This window comes from Apium graveolens, chromosome 8 (assembly GCF_009905375.1).
Source record: "Apium graveolens cultivar Ventura chromosome 8, ASM990537v1, whole genome shotgun sequence".
Taxonomy (NCBI): domain Eukaryota; kingdom Viridiplantae; phylum Streptophyta; class Magnoliopsida; order Apiales; family Apiaceae; genus Apium; species Apium graveolens.
The window spans coordinates 30,847,343-30,863,807 of NC_133654.1; the positions used below are offsets into that span (position 1 = coordinate 30,847,343).

The 16,465-nt window shown below is 33.7% G+C and overlaps 1 protein-coding gene across 1 annotated transcript; it reads left to right on the forward strand.

Moving 5' to 3' along the window:
* Positions 1-618: 618 nt before the first annotated feature.
* On the forward strand, positions 619-8,601 carry LOC141678623 (BTB/POZ domain-containing protein At2g46260-like). Its single transcript, XM_074484969.1, has 6 exons — positions 619-893; positions 6,018-6,143; positions 6,304-6,407; positions 6,488-6,548; positions 7,201-7,480; positions 7,643-8,601. The coding sequence occupies exons 1-6, from the start codon at positions 752-754 to the stop codon at positions 8,472-8,474; spliced, it is 1,545 nt and encodes a 514-aa protein (XP_074341070.1). The 5' UTR covers positions 619-751; the 3' UTR covers positions 8,475-8,601.
* The last annotated feature ends 7,864 nt before the right edge of the window (positions 8,602-16,465 follow it).

Here is a 16,465-nt window from a genome sequence, read left to right on the forward strand (position 1 = left end):
CTGCTTATGGAGGTTTCTGGACTGGTATTGTGGACCCGAAGATTGCTGAAGCGTTGGCGTTCAAAGAAGCACTTTCTTGGTTGAAGAGGAGGAGGCTTTCAGACGTGCATATAGAGCTTGATTCATTAGCAGTTGTTCAAGCTTTTGAGAGTAAATTGATGGATTCCTCTTACCTGGGAGCTATTATTGAAGATTGTCATTTTATAGTCAAGGACTTAGGGTCCTATCCAGTGTATTTTGTTAGACGTTCAGCCAATACAGTGGCTCATGTTTTGGCTAGTGGCTCATGTTTTGGCTAGAGAGACTGGTTCTATGTGTGAATGGAAGGAATGGTGTGATGTACCATCCTTTCTCGTAGATGTGTTACATTCTGATTTATTTTAAGCTCGTTTTGTTTGGTTTAAAAAAAAAGTATATCTTATTTATTCTTAATTTTAAGAGCCATTATCTGATTTTAATTTAATATTTAGTAAAACATTCTCCTTTTCTTTTCATTTTATTTCATTATATTTTTATGATCTTAAGATATTTTAATAATATAAAATTGAATTAGTAGCAGATAAAAATAATATTATTGAATATAAAGGTAGAAAATTTACATTATACTGTATTTAAAAGTGATTTAAGAGTCTGTTACCAGTAGAGAATAAAATGTTAGAGGAGTGTCAATGATTCGCGACATTTATGTATCATTTTAAATTTTTACGTTTTCAGTTTATTATCTCCATATGAATGAATATAGAAAGTAGTGATGGATAGTGATATGAGTGGTGGCAACTTTGGTTTTGCATTCGACAACCCCAAGTTTTCGGATCGGGTTTTATCCATCGAAATCATACCCGACCCACTCGAAGCTCAACCCAATGGCGCTCTTGTTATCATACAACAAAATGGTACTACACTCGTATTATTATTAATCAATCCGTGTTATGTCATTTGTTTTATTAATGTTTTCTTGTTAATGTTTTATTATGATTTTTTTTTAAGTTTGTAAAAGTGGAGACGTGTGTAATCATGTGTTGTTGTGTATGCTTATAAAGCATTATGTGATTTTGGTTTGGTACTTCTGAGAAGAGGTTGCAAATGGGACTCATGGTTCGTTCTTGGTTAGGTTAGAATGGGCCAGGGTTTCAAATGTCTACTCTGTCAAGTCACGAATTAAATTTTTAGGCTTTTGGATAATCAAAATACTTGTGTAGAAAGAAATAATTTAAAGAATCAACATTGTGTTCGCGAGTTTTTTGGTGACGAAATAAAAGGGAAAGGAATTGAATTTAGGTTTCTCCATCGATTTCCTATTGTTTGGAGATCTTGGTTTTCCAAAAAAATAAAAAACTGTTCAGCAGGAACTATTGGTTGCATAAAAATACTATTTATCGCTGAAAATTTCTGTTTAGTGTTTATTAGCAGACAGGAAGATCAGAAGAAAAGTGGAGAAGTGTAGGCATGAGTAGAAGGAAAAAATGTAAATTTGTGAGGAAAAAAGAGAGGTTGCTACTGCCTTAACAGAAAATTATGTGTTCATCTCTATGTTATATATTTGAGGCTAAGAGTTTATTTACAATAAAACTCGATTGTTTATGGACCTTAGTCATGTCTTCCCCACATATAATTAGACTTGACTTTTGAAATAATATTCAATTACTGAACTGCGTCTCTTTGTTGGGTCTCTTTGTTGGGTTGCAGCTTGCAATTCATCATAAATCCCCCTTTTGCCGTTTGCGGGGGAATCCATTGGGGAGTGGGTTTATAATGGTCATACATAACTTCCTGTCATTTTCCTTCAACAGTTACGTTCTTTTTAAATTAGTCATGCATTGGCATAGGAACAAAATGAGCCTTTCTTCAAAGCAATGACTCCATATTTCTTTCCTCACGAATATCTTGTAATGGCACTTAAGGCCAATAAACCAGCTCAAAGCCTTTACAGTTGATGGTTGAGTGCATTGGACCATAGCTTCTTTATATCAGCTACATACACTTGTTTGAGATGCCATATGCTCCAATACTTTGCTGATTAAGCGGCATACTCAAACTTATTTCTTATAAAGAGTTTTATGTTTCCATAACACTCAAAGACTAATGCAACATGTTTCTCATGGTCCTTCAAATCTATTATATATATAATAGAGCAAATAGGGGTTAAGTGAGACCATTTATTCCAAATTACTAATTTACCCCTCAATAATAAATACAAATAATTGTCAAATTTAATACCATATATTAATTACACTTAAGTCATTATTACTTCTTATTAATAAATATAAATAATTGCCATATTTAATAACATATATTAATTACACCTAACTTAATAGTATTAATAATTTTATATATGTTACCATTTATAATTGAATATTAACAACCTATAATTAGATATCTAAAATTTAATAGTATTTGCATGTATATATACTAAATTCTTATTTTTTTTGAAGACTCTATATAAAATAAATTTATTTTCAGTCAATTAATTTAACATGTTAGCTAATCTGAAAATGACAATGTTAGTGTATCAAGTATTAAACCCAAGAAATATAATAGATATTCTCTTTGTATATGAATAATAAGTGGGTTATGAGGGAGTTTATAATAAAGTTGAGATTCTTATTATATGGCCAAATCAAATATAAACTAAGACTGGTTTGAAAATTTTGAATATATATAATAAAATATTAAAATATCAAGTTCATTACGGTTACATTAATATTTTACAATGGTAAGGTGAATCATTTTTCTTACATTAATCAATTTAAAGTCTTTTCAGAGGTATAAATAAAAGAGTTATAATATTACTGCAGTGTTATTGCAGTGTTATAGAAAGCGACAATTTCGCCGATAAATTGCTAGAAGGCAACCAAACAATATTATAGAGCAAAATCGGATCATATAACATTTTTGCCATTTTCGATCAAAATCGGCAATTTTCCGGTCAAAATTTGACGAATCAAACACACGATTTGAGGCTATGAAGAGAAGAAAAGGGAAAAAAAATATACTCAGCATCGATTTGGTGAAGAATGACGATTTTAATTTTTAAATGAAGAAATCAGACGGCTGCCGAATAGAAACTGAAAAGATAAGGGAAGAAGAAGAGAGATGTGTAAAGATGATTAAGACTCTTATTATTTTAATAAATAATGCACACAAAATAATGTTATAACTTAGTATGGATGTACAAATGCAATTTTACACATCTCAAATATAATTATTTTACTTATATATTTTAAAAAGAATATAAAAATATGTTCGATAAATTCTCGATTTTTGACGGTAGTTCAACCGATGTAGTCCATTTTTCAATTTCCATAACCATTGATTACTGACCTATCTATTAATATATTTATCATAAAAAAATGATGTATATTGAAAAATGTATTTATATTATTAATTGTACAATATTATATTTAATATTGATGAGCGAGCGGCTCCGTCCGACGGCGTTCCTGGACCTTCTGTGCGTGGGTGAGGTGTAGCTGCTGGTTGGGCGTCTGCAAAACAACACCGGAAGCTCCCACGGCGCCTCCGGTGTAAGAATAAGAACAGGGCTTTGAAGAAGATGAAGATGTGTATATGTAATGTAGAGGCTGCTGCTGTGTGTGTATGGATATGTATATATGATGGCTGCTGTGTGTTTATGAATATATGAGAGAGTGTGAGTGTGCAAGAGTGAATATTTTCCAACCCCTAAACCCTTCAGCCTTGGGGGTATATATAGCCCCAAGGTAGGGTTTAGGGGTAGTTACCTCTAAATCTGGGCCGTTGGATTTTGGGAGCGGAGGACGCCTGGCTTGGGGGGATTGCTTACACGTGTCCAGGGGAGGACCACCTTCAGAGTGTCCTAACGGCCTCTGACACGTGCCGTGCTTGTCTGGTGTGTTGGTTGTTGATAGCCGTCGAAGTCACGTGCCCACATACCCTTGCTTGGCGGGTTGTGGGATGTGCATGTATTTGCTAGGAACCCCCCTCATGGTGGCTTGAGTCCTGATCCGGATCCGGGTAGGCATTAGGTCTGGGTTCTGGGTTGGATCCGGATCCGGGTCATGGGATGGGCCTGGGTCTGGTCTCTCCATTTGATTGTACTGGGAGAGGGGGGTCTCGGTACATCGATTGAGCCTGGTACCCTTTAGATCTAGGTTAAATCCTAGCCGGGTCTCTTATACCCTATCAAATATGTCGGCTTGCATATTCAATCATTACATTTTCTAATATGGAAAGTAAGAATTACCTCATATTCATTGTATTTTGTATCACTAATTGGACCATGTAAACAAATATAGTAACTCTTTAATTAACTTCGCAATATTTCATTCATTGTAATTATTTTCATGAGATATGTGTGCCATCATTTGTATAATATTTTGATCGTATATTTCGATTTCATTGTTGCATATTCAACTCATTTTGAGAAAAAACATGTTAAGTACGACATCGATCTCAATTTCATAAAAAGAGATATTTAGTTAATCGATCTATCATGAAATTACATGAATATATCGTCGATAATTACAATCAAAATAATATCAATTCACGCATTAGAGAACATGCTCATGCATTGCACGGACTATAGAGCTAGTTAGTAGTGTATATGAGGATGTCATTAGAAAAAACAAGTACAAACTTTCTCATAGAATTACCAAACACATCATTCATAAGAGCCTGAAAGGAAGCAAGTGCATTGATAAGGTTAGAGGGCACTACCATAAATTTATAATGTCCCTCATGGATTTTGAGAGTTGAAGCCAATTTTTTTGAACATTGCTAGGGTGTACCTTGATCTGGGGGTCCTAACTCCATATTTCAATTGGGAGTATAAGCCCTTTAGGCTTTAACTTTCCAGCAGCCCATTCTATAATGAAAATTGGATATTTGTTCTTCACAGTCAATGTATTAGAGCTCTATACTCCACACAGTCTCCAACTCAGGTTATTTTTCTTCACTAAGGAGACAGACAAGACATGTGAAGCAAAAGGAGATGTGATGTGTCTAACTATCTCACCGGCTAGCATCTCTTTAATTATGTCGAACTATCCCACTGGCTAGCATCTCTTTAACAGTTTAACTATCTTCTCAATCTCATTCGTCTGTAAATAAGGGCATCTACAGGGGTTTGATGTTACAGGGTTGCTTCCTTCCTTGAGGGGAACGAAATGATCATGACCTCTTGGTGGCGGTAGCTCTTTGGGCTCATTAAACAGGTCTTATAAAAATTAACAGTTTTTAAGACCTTTAGTCAACACTTCATTTCCAGATTCATTTGATACCTTACCCACCACTTGATTTAAAAATATGAACCCATCAAGAACTTCATTAATTCTCCATTCTCAACCTCAACTCATTAGCTTCCGAAGAGCAGGGTCGCCTGTGCTCCTAACTCATCTATTGTGGAATTAGTTTGGAGCTGGTTTTTTTCAGCAGATTCATGGAAATGTTCCACCATACAATGGAGTTGCTCAAGTTTACCTTCCATTGTTGAATAGTTCTCAATCTCATGTATGATATTCGTGTCTTCCATTGGTCCAAAAATTGAGCTCTAATACCAAATTGTCATGATTTCTTTTTGGGGGTTTGGATAATTAAAACTACTTCCGGAGGAAGGGGGAAGAAAGAAAATTAAAGAACTAAAGGAAGAAAAGCAGTAACATTTTATTCATATCCATAATAACTCCCAATAGTAACTCGTACTTTGGCCTTCATTCCACACTACGACTTAATACTACTGGTAGACTCATATATATAATACTATTGGTAATAAGTGGCATATTTGGACTAATGATATCAGTAAATGCTACTCACAGAAGGGCACGATACTCAGTCGCGACACATCGATTATTAAACTGGTTTGTATCACTAGAGCTTTATAAAACATGAGCTTTGTGTTTGAGAGAGAGAGAGAGCGTGTGTGTGTGTACACATGTATGCCTTATTGTGAACTTTCATGGACACTTAATGCAGGCCTCGTCATAGTTTGATTTTATTTAGTTTTATTTATTACTGATCGGATAACTTCTGAGCTGTACCAGATGACGGCACAGGCATGCATGGTGAAGTATATGCTGTTCAGTGTAGTCTTCAGGATGCGGATGATAGTATAGCCTCGAAAAACCAAGACACAGATGGCGATTTAATGATTAAGGGATCATCTTCAGGTTGTCTACTAAGGTTTGATAGGAGTGGTCCATATACTATGTTTTATCTGTAGTAGTTGTATAATTTAAGCTCAAATGTGGAATTTTAGTTATTAAAAACCAAAGTACCCTTCCCTTAATAGTATTGTATTCATAAAGTTGACACGTGATGCCTTTATAGGGGAAGAAGCTACATTGAGCAGAGATTTTTCAACTGTTCATCGAGTGAAGACTATACACATTAATTCTGCAATATTAGCTATAAAGAGTCCATATTTCTACAAGGTCAAATTCGTCAATCAGTCATATGCTGCTTTTAACTTGAGCTCATTAGTAATTTTTGCATTTGAACTCTTGGATTGCAGTTATTTTCAAATGGGATGAGAGAATCAGAACGAGTTGCAAAACTGCAGATTCATGATTCTGGTAAAAATGACAGTGACGGGTTATTTCATTTCTCAATTTACATTTTTCAGTGCAAGGAAGTTTCTATCTACATACCTGATAGGCTAATCTGCATTTGAGTGTACAGGGAACTCTTTGTAATAATCAATTCTGATTATTGAACTCTGATTTCCATTCCAACCCTGAGTTGGAGTTATTTTATACATATGGTTAATACCTAATAGCCTATAGCACCTCGGTTCATGCAACTGACATATTTTATAAATTTAGTAATGTACTATACCTGAAAAGTTATCATCTTTAACGTGTATGTGCTGCTGCCTGACTGCATATTTATGTAGCTAAAAGTAATGTTGGGGGGATGCATTGCTTGGGCTGTGCATGGGTGCCTGGGATGTGCCTTTTGGACAAGATTTCCACAGTCAACACCTTGTTTGTCTATAATCTATATATGATTGAGTAATAACGTTCATTAATCTTATGTTTATGATAATGATAAATAGTTCATCATTATGCTATATCCCTTTCTTGGCATCAGCAAGTCACAACCTATTTCTCTTTCTTACTAATTTATAGTGCCACCATAATTGTTTTACCGTCTATGTTGTTGGTTGAGAGATTGTTTACGAGATATGAGCTTAGCCCTTATCTTATTCTTTTCTTCTTTATACAGAGGAAGCTTCGCTGATGGAGCTTCTGAATTTTATGTATAAAAATTCATTGTCAACTACAACACTTTCTAGTTTGCTGGATATACTGGTGGCCGCAGACAAATATGATGTTGAGTCCTGTATGCAGTACTGCAGCCAGCAACTAAGCAAACTTCCTATGGATTGTGACCTGGCTTTTAGCTATATAGATCTTCCGGCTAGTGTTTTGCAAGCTGTTGCTCTTCAGCAGCTTACTAATTCAGCCAAGCAGTTTATTGCTGGTCAGTTCAGACATTTAGAGAAGTGAGAGCTCTAGATTTCAGCTTTGTCAAGTTTTATTATTGCTCGTTGAATCTTTGATGACTTCAGAGTGTATCATGCTTGTTACCTAAAGGCTTGCTACGAGTTTTAGGCCGCAGAATTATCAAAATATGGGAACTAATATTTTTTTGCAATATTTACCAGATGTGAAACTCAGGTGTTAAATCTGTCATTAGCTGGAATAGAGGCTATCCTATCAAGTGATGATATTCAGGTATGGTCCGAAGATGTTGTTTACAATCTTGTGCTGAAGTGGGCTGAAGTTCACTACCCACAACTGGAGGAAAGAAGGGAAGTACTGGAGACACGCCTTCGTCACCTGATCCGGTTCCCTTACATGACAAGCCTAAAATTAAAAGAAGTTACAACAAGCACCTATCTCAGTCCTGAAGTTGCATCTGAAATTGTTCTTGAGGCCTTGTTTTTTAAGAATGAGACACAATGCGGACGGCATCAACTTGCGATGGCCAGACATGTTGCTGGCGAAAACGTCGGAAACCCAAATCAACGTTTTGTGGAACGGGCATACATGTGTCGGCCAATCAAAGCGGTTGTAATGGAGCTTCCTCGACATCACTGTGTTGTCCATCTGGATGTAACACGGAAGGAATGCGCGAGTTTATATCCTTCTGGGCATAGCGACTCAGAAACCTTTTATCTTGGCAAACATGGTTTTTACGTGTCAGCTTACTGCGCCAGGGAGCCGAACTATGAATCACTGCGGTTTGGCCTCTTCTTGGGCATGCGAGGAAATGAATCTGACAGTTTTAAAATGGACTTTGAATTTGCCTATTGGTCAAAGAAAGAAGAGAAATACAGGATCGAGTATAACGAAAGGAACACATTAACAGCAGAACATATTGTAGGAACTTGGGACCTGTTCAAAACATCGTGGATATCCTTCATTGCTGACGAAAGTCCCTACTTCATAAATGACAAATTACATCTTAGGGTTATGGTTTACAATCGGCTATGACGCATTTATATTTTTAGGTTGTGTGTCTGTGAGACTGTGAACTAAGCAAATCCTTGCAATGTTGGTGAACTTGTTATATAAACTCAACGTTCACATTTCTTTACTGAGCATTCGTATTAAGTTCTTAGTTGGAATAGTCCCTATGCATGTTAAATACATATTCACGATTTAGCGGTGAATTTAATGTACTTAGGTTACAATTCATTTACTTATCCAGGTGACCTGAAATCTGGCGATACCTACCATGATGGCCCTCACCCAGGGCTCATAATAATCATCTAGTTTAGAGTGTTTTTTGAATACAACATTTGTGACAAAACTTATTTATGCAAATTTACTGTGTAAACAACTCAAATGCTTCTTTACTCGATCAGAATCAAGAATGTGCCTATTTGAAAACATTGGTTAATGTGTTGAGCGTGGTGTTCGTAATGAAAGTTTTAAGCTTAATAATTAAATGTGTAGAAATGGGGTATGAATAGAGATGCACAAAAAGTTCGGATCCGAAAATCTGGCCCGGCCCGATCCGGTTAAAGCCCGGCCCGATTAAAGCCCGACCCGGTCCCGTCCGGGTTTCGGGCCTCGATGGACCTTATATTTTTAGGCAAAGCCCGGCCCGGCCCGGTTATAAGCCCGGGCTTCGGCCCGGCCCGATCCGATTAAAAGTCCGAAAAAGCCCGGTTATAACCTGATTATTCTAATATATTTATTTATATATTTATAAATTCACATTTACTATAAATATAAATAATACTTTAAACACATATATATATATATTTACATATTTGTGATTAATAATATTATTTATATACTTTGTTGCATAAATAATGAAAGAAGATATAATAAGTACACTATATATATTTGGATATCATTGTTATCATAACAACGATAAAACATATTGTACTATAAACATGTTTATTTTTTACCGAACTTAAATGTTTTCAATGAAGTAATGTTTTCATAATATATTCCATGTAAACTAATATATTTTTACGATGATCTAGTTGCTAACATATGTATTCTTCGGAATCTCTAATAATACTCGATCCAATTTAAATTAGAAAAAAGTCCGGTCCGATCCGATCCGGCCCGAAAAAAGCCCGGTTAGGACCGTCTCGAGGGCCCAAACGGGCTCTGACATTTTCCGAAAACCCGGCCCGGTCAAAACCCGGACTTTTTAAGGCCCGGTCAAAACCCGGCCCGGTGGGCCTTTTGTGCATCTCTAGGTATGAAGGTGTGAGGGGAATTGGTTCATGGGTTGTTTGTAAAAAATGAGCTAGACCTTGATATCCTAATGGTTAATGCATTGTTTACATTAAACAATCAATGGAAATTGTTAATGATACCATCTTATAATTGACTTTTTTTGATGGTAAACAAAAAAGTTTCGAGACTTTCAGACGGTACTATCATATTATTGAATGTCTCCAAGAAATACCATTTTTGTCAACAAATTTGGTCAAACGTTAAGTCATTAAGAAATGATACAAAGGTACTTGAAATCACTTAATATGCCGTTATATTAAAAAATAGTATAATAATATTATAATAACAAGAATTAAAATTTGTTAAATATTAAGATATTGAAATTAGATTATAATAAGCTTAGAATTTGGATCGGTTTTGAAAAACGGATACTAGTGAGCTTAGAGTTAGGATTTTATAATATTATATATGATATTCTTATTTTTCGTCTTTATTATTAAAATTTGTAAGAGTTCCCGAATGCACAAATAAGCAATAGTGTAAAATTCGTAACAAATTTATTTTAAATCATAATTTATTAGTTCGAGATTGTTCAGAAAACTCTTTTCATCCCTTATCATTTTCGTATTTTGTGGTTTTAAAAAAAAATTATTTAAAGGATCCAAAAGGACAAATATATACTAGAAAAATTTAGTAAATGTCACTTTTTGTTAAGTTAAAAAAATGTTATATTTGATGTAACAGAGATAAGTAATTATAAGTAATTGAACATTAACAACTGTAAGCGAATGCTATTAATGTCATGAAGTTGTAATTATTTTCCAATTTCGATTATTTTTATGGTCATTTTTTAATGAGTTAACATTTGACCAACATTTGACCAACGTTTGTTGACATAAATGGTATTTCTCGGAAATAGTTAATAATAAGATGGTACTGTCTAGAAGTTGAATTTTTTTTTGTGTACCATTGAGAAAAACCAATTATAAGATGATACCATTGAGAATTTCTCAACAACCAATCATAAATCACTAAAAAGTCCAACAAAAACAAAATATTAGTATAAGGCTAGTGAATATAAGTAACACTAGCCTAAAACTCACTGTTGTTTTAAATATTTGTTTTTTTATAATTTTTATTTTAATATTATACTTATTATAGTTGTTAAAAGAGTAAGTAATATGTTGTTTTTTAGCCCAATATTATTATACCGACCAACGAATTATTTTTTTAATTTAATTTTTTTTTATCTCGGTTCAATAACATAATTGCTACACAGTTAGGAGTATCTATTATTTTATTTTAACTCGAACAATTTTAAACGATAATATTATATAAGATAATTATGTCAAAATAATAAATTAATTAAGTGAGGATAATTAATTACTTTCAGCAAGTACCGACTATCAAGTTTTTAATATCTAGTATAAACTCGTGCGATGCATGTTTGTTTAAATAATTATTGTTTTAATGCCAATATTTTATTAATTATATTTGTTAAAACTGTAAGTATCTCTGAATAAGTAAAACGGAATTTATTTTTCTATATATTATAATACCAATTTTTATAATAATTAGGTTTTAGAAAAAGATAATTTAATAAACTCACTAAAAAATATAGGTTCAATTCTCATTCGTAACAATTTTCTATCAAGGTTGGAGAACTATTCCCGAGCAAAATATATTTATTTCAATCTTCGTTGATTTAGTTTCTCATAGTCGTGAAAATAATATTTATCTTATTCATGATAAAAAATCCTTTTTTCCCGTCCATTCTTTTGTAATATTATAGAAGATGATTATGTTAAAATAATAAATTAGTTAAGTTGGGCGATTATGTAATTCAGCGAGTACGGACGAACTGTGTAATGCACGAAACTCTTTTTTTTTTTTTTAATATTATATGCCTTTGAAAAAAATTATTTAAATTGAAATCTTAAATTTGCTCATTTTAATTTTTTAAATGATATGGTTGCATGATAAATATATTAATACATGTATATGTTCATAATTGTTTTAAAGAGATTTTTGAAAAAAAAAATAATGATACTTATTTAAAAATATAGATTTATTGATATTTATACGTGTTTTTTACAAAAAAAATGATAATATTTTTATTAAAAGTTAGGTTTTAGTTTTTGGCATCAGTATGAATTTAAATTTAAATTGTAAAAGACTCGACTTTTATATCAAATATAATAATACAAAATTTAATTTGAATTAGAATTAAATTGGTAGATAAAGTTGACTTCAATATCAATTAGAATTTGAATGACCGACCGACCAACCAAAATTTTAATGTTTTGTTTATTATAATATACTTGCCTAAAACTCGTGTGTTGCATGGTTGTTTTAACTAATTATTATTTTATTATATATAAAACTTGTGTCTCATGCCATGCCTAGAAAAAAATAATCTACATTTGAAAAAGTCCGATTTGCTGGGATGGTTTGCTTTGATTTGACGAATCTTACTCTAATATTGGGAAAAGGGTGTTCTAATATAGAATATTAAAAAAATTAATTTAAATAAAATTGAGTAAGGATAATTAAGTAAACACAGAAAGAAAGTACCAGACCGACTATCAACCAAACTTTCATTTTTTTTTGTCTTTAATATAATAATAAAAAACTTAGCAAAAGGACCAACAATTAAATTTTTAATATTTCGTATTCAATATAATAATATAGGTAGATACACATACTGTAACACCCCCAAATCCGGGGTCGGGGATCCGGGTTGTCACGAGTTCCATTTCCCTTAACAACACCCAATCTTAATAAATAATCAACTACTCTGTACTGTGACCCCACAATAAATACACACACCACAAGTTATAGTCTCAGAGATGAATATCCAAAAATAATCACAAGTCGTTTTATTCCACAATTATATGCCAATACACCTTAAACAGGTTTCTGAATAAATTTACATTTCTTTGCCATTATTACAATTCATAAATATACATAATCTGATACATCAAAAGTTGAAAGCCTAGCCTATTGGTAGTTCCTACCTCAGCTATGGCGGCATCAGTGCTTCTAGAAAACTGCGGAACGTCTCCTAACCTCTTGCGAATCGGGAGCTTGGTCCGGTTCATCTTGTCTATCTGATGTTGTGTGATGAAAGAAGAAAGCAAGGGTGAGCAGCAAGCCCACCAAAATAATATGTATAATGATTAACAATATATGAGCCTTCTCATAGTACTCATGAAAGTCTTGGTCAAAAGAAATGAACCAAGTTGATATCTTAATGCGATGAAGTCGTAAAATATTCAGTATATATATATATACATATATACTTTTCAAAATATTGGAAGTCCTCTTCCATGCACAATATACACAAAGTCCCAGTGTATAACTGTATAAAAAAAAATATCGTTGCAAGGTGATCTCATATATCTAACCTTGTCTCAACGTTTTTCTGAAAATCTTTGTCATTCATAAGACAATTATTAATTAGATATAAGTTTAAAAGATGAAGTTATAAGATACCCCAATATACTTATATCTTTCCCAAATACTACTTGAACTACCACCGTTCAAGTTATAATTAACTTCAAAAGTTCATCACATAGATGAGACTATAAGGCAAGATTTGAATAGATTAAATCTTTAAAATATTATCAAAATAAAATGAAGTTACGAGATACTTCATTTGATGTAAACATCATTTTGAAAACTTGACCCTGCCAACACTCAACAATCGCCCAACCGTAGCCTTTCTATCGAAGTGCTCTGGGTAGTGTTGCAGAAATTATCCAATTGGATGATGAACTCATTACGGGAGTTTGCCGCGCCAGGAAGACCACTTACGATGATCAGTCGTAGTAGTACAACCCCACCATTTTCTACATGTAGAGGAAAACCTGTCGGATTTACTTGTCAACCGAACACTGAACTCCTAAGGAATGGACCGCCTTAGCGGAACTTCCAGGCCATTTGGGCCAATATAATAAGGCTGGGCCGGCGCTACTCGGCCACTTACGCCACTCCTAGTTCAGATGAAATCCATGACTCTGAAACGTAAAGCTTGTCCCCACTTTCCCCAAGTAGAAACTTGTTGATACGGCTCCACCAAGAAGTCGTATCTATTTGGAAAGGAGAACTCACCGATATTTCCCAGGCGATGCCTGTTAATGGATTAACTTGTTCCAAGAATTTTACTTCCCGAGTGTTGGGTAAGTAATCAATTCATTTATCAAAACAGCAACCTTGTTGCGAATATAAAACACACCACAGAGCCGGATCCCTCAGGTTTTGAGCGAGTATTTAAATCCCCTTTGAAAGGAGGATCTTAAAAAAAATGAGTTTTGGGATCCGCTCTAACTTTTAAAAAAATCATTTTGAAGACTCGCAAAATATTTTTAAGAATGTTTGGAGTGAAGCTGATTTAATGAAGTAAATCAGTCCCCAGAATATTTAGAAAATGTCTGAATATTATTATTTAAATAATATTCCCATAAAGAATAATCTTTATAAAATAATTGAAGTAGAAGTATTAAAACTTATACTTGAAATGAATAGCAAATAATCAAAGATATACTTATACGAAAGTAATATCTTTATTTGAATAATCAAAAGTAAGTTTGATTATCGACACCTTATTCTTTAATACAATAAAGAATATTATTAAGTAATAAGCGGAGTCATAATACCTCGAATGAATACTATAAATAATATTCATAAAATAAAGGAGTCATACATCCTCAAATGAATATCCAAGTAATATTCAATAATAATATAAACTGAGTCATAAGCCCTCGAATGAATATTCAAATAATATTCAAATAATAAAATAAACTGAGTCATAAGCCCTCGAATGAATACTCAAATTAATATTCAATTAAGTAAAATAAAGGTATCGAATAAACCTTATTCGATCCATAGTTTTAAAAACTATATCCATATATATATAAATATATATATATATAATATACTCGGGAACATCGACTCCCGGTTTAGAAATATGTTCACCTTTTATCCCCTATACTAAGGGTATACGCAACTACTTGCTTATTTCTAGCATAGGTATTATACAACTATAAGCATTGAAATCAACAGATAGATAACCAGATTACGAAACAGACATGCATATATACCATATCAGCATGCTCCAATATATCGCAAAATTTGCTAATAACAATCATGCACTATCACAAGATAATGCATATACATATATTTACATCACAACAACAGTATATCGGGTAGAAAACTTGCCTGAGCGACTGGGGGTTACGAATGGCTCGGGACGAGTCTGGTAACCTATAAACAACAAGTAAGTTGGAATTAAACCAAAGTCACTTGTAAATCTATACTCTAACCAACTCAGACTCTAACGCTCGTTTTGCGCTTACTGATTCTCTTAAGTCACTCGAGTACCCTCGGCTCCACCATTTTTAATAATTTAACCTTTACGAGTTTTAAGGCGATTCCTTCGCGAGTGTCTTACCAACTGCCTAACACACTTACCATAAATGTTTCATGCATTAATTAACCCTTTTTGGTCTTTAACCTATGTTTCAAAGTAAGGCGAGGGGAAAAGTTTCGTTCGCGAAATGCCGTTACTTGAAACGGTCGTTTCTCCTAAACCGTGCATCGGAATCGAACGAACTACATATAAAAACGAAGCTTGTAACATGAGCTATCTAAATATGGAAGTGGTCATAATCTAGCAGGGGGTTCTCGGGTCCTAATGTTATGCACAAAAACAGTCCAAAGAAAATCGGACGTTACGACGGCTATGTTTACGCGATTACCAATGTTTAAACTACTCCAATTAACCACCAACCAACTCATAACCATCAATACAACAAAACTTCACCTAAACCATACCACATCAGTCCATAATCTCCAAGGTTTTCAACTCAAACAACCACAATCACGACCTATGAACAATAATCAAGCTTCAATTACCAAAAACACTTCCAAATCAAACCAAACTACTAATAATCACAATCCATGCTTCTCATTTCACAACACCAACCATTAAACTTACTAACAAATAAAGTAAAGGCTAGGGTTTGAAGTTTATACCTTCCTTGGGAGGTGTTAAGTTGCTAGGAAGCCTTAGGGATCCTCCTACAAGCTTGATCATGATTATTTGGACGAGACTTGTGAACAAGAGTTGTAGGCCATCTCAATACCTTTCCAATGAGCTATAGAACACAATATTTGAGTGAGAAATGAAGGAGATACAGCAGTTTTAGTGTTCTGGTTCTGTTTTGGCCGAGAGCATGAAGAACAATGCCTTGGTTTCTTTTTGATTTTGATGAAAAATGATTTGCTTGGCTTGGTTGGTTTGATTTTTGTGTTTGTTTTAGTAAATTACCTAGTTGCCCTTGATTTTGTGTGGTTAAAAAGCCACCACATCTCCTTCCTTCCCATGTCATGCTTGTGTCATCCTCATGATGTCATCCTCCCCTCCTTGTCCTCTTCTCATTGGTTGGGTGACATCATCCTCTCTAATCCCTTTGATTAACTTCCTAATTGTTTGCCTAATGACCGCTGATCTGTTATACGGTTCGCTTAACTTTCGTTTTCGTTTATCGTTTGAAGGATCATACCCGGGATCTTATTACTTAGGTTCCCTTAACCTTTCTCAATATATTATATTCCTTTTATGATCCTCTCCTATAATCCTTTAATTTAAATCTTTTTATCCTGTTACCTTTTTCTCAAATCTTTCTGTATCTAGTGTATTTCCGGGAAAAATCAAAGTGTTCGGATTTGGATTCTGACGATCTTTACATACACTTATATCCCATATAAAGTACTAATAAAAT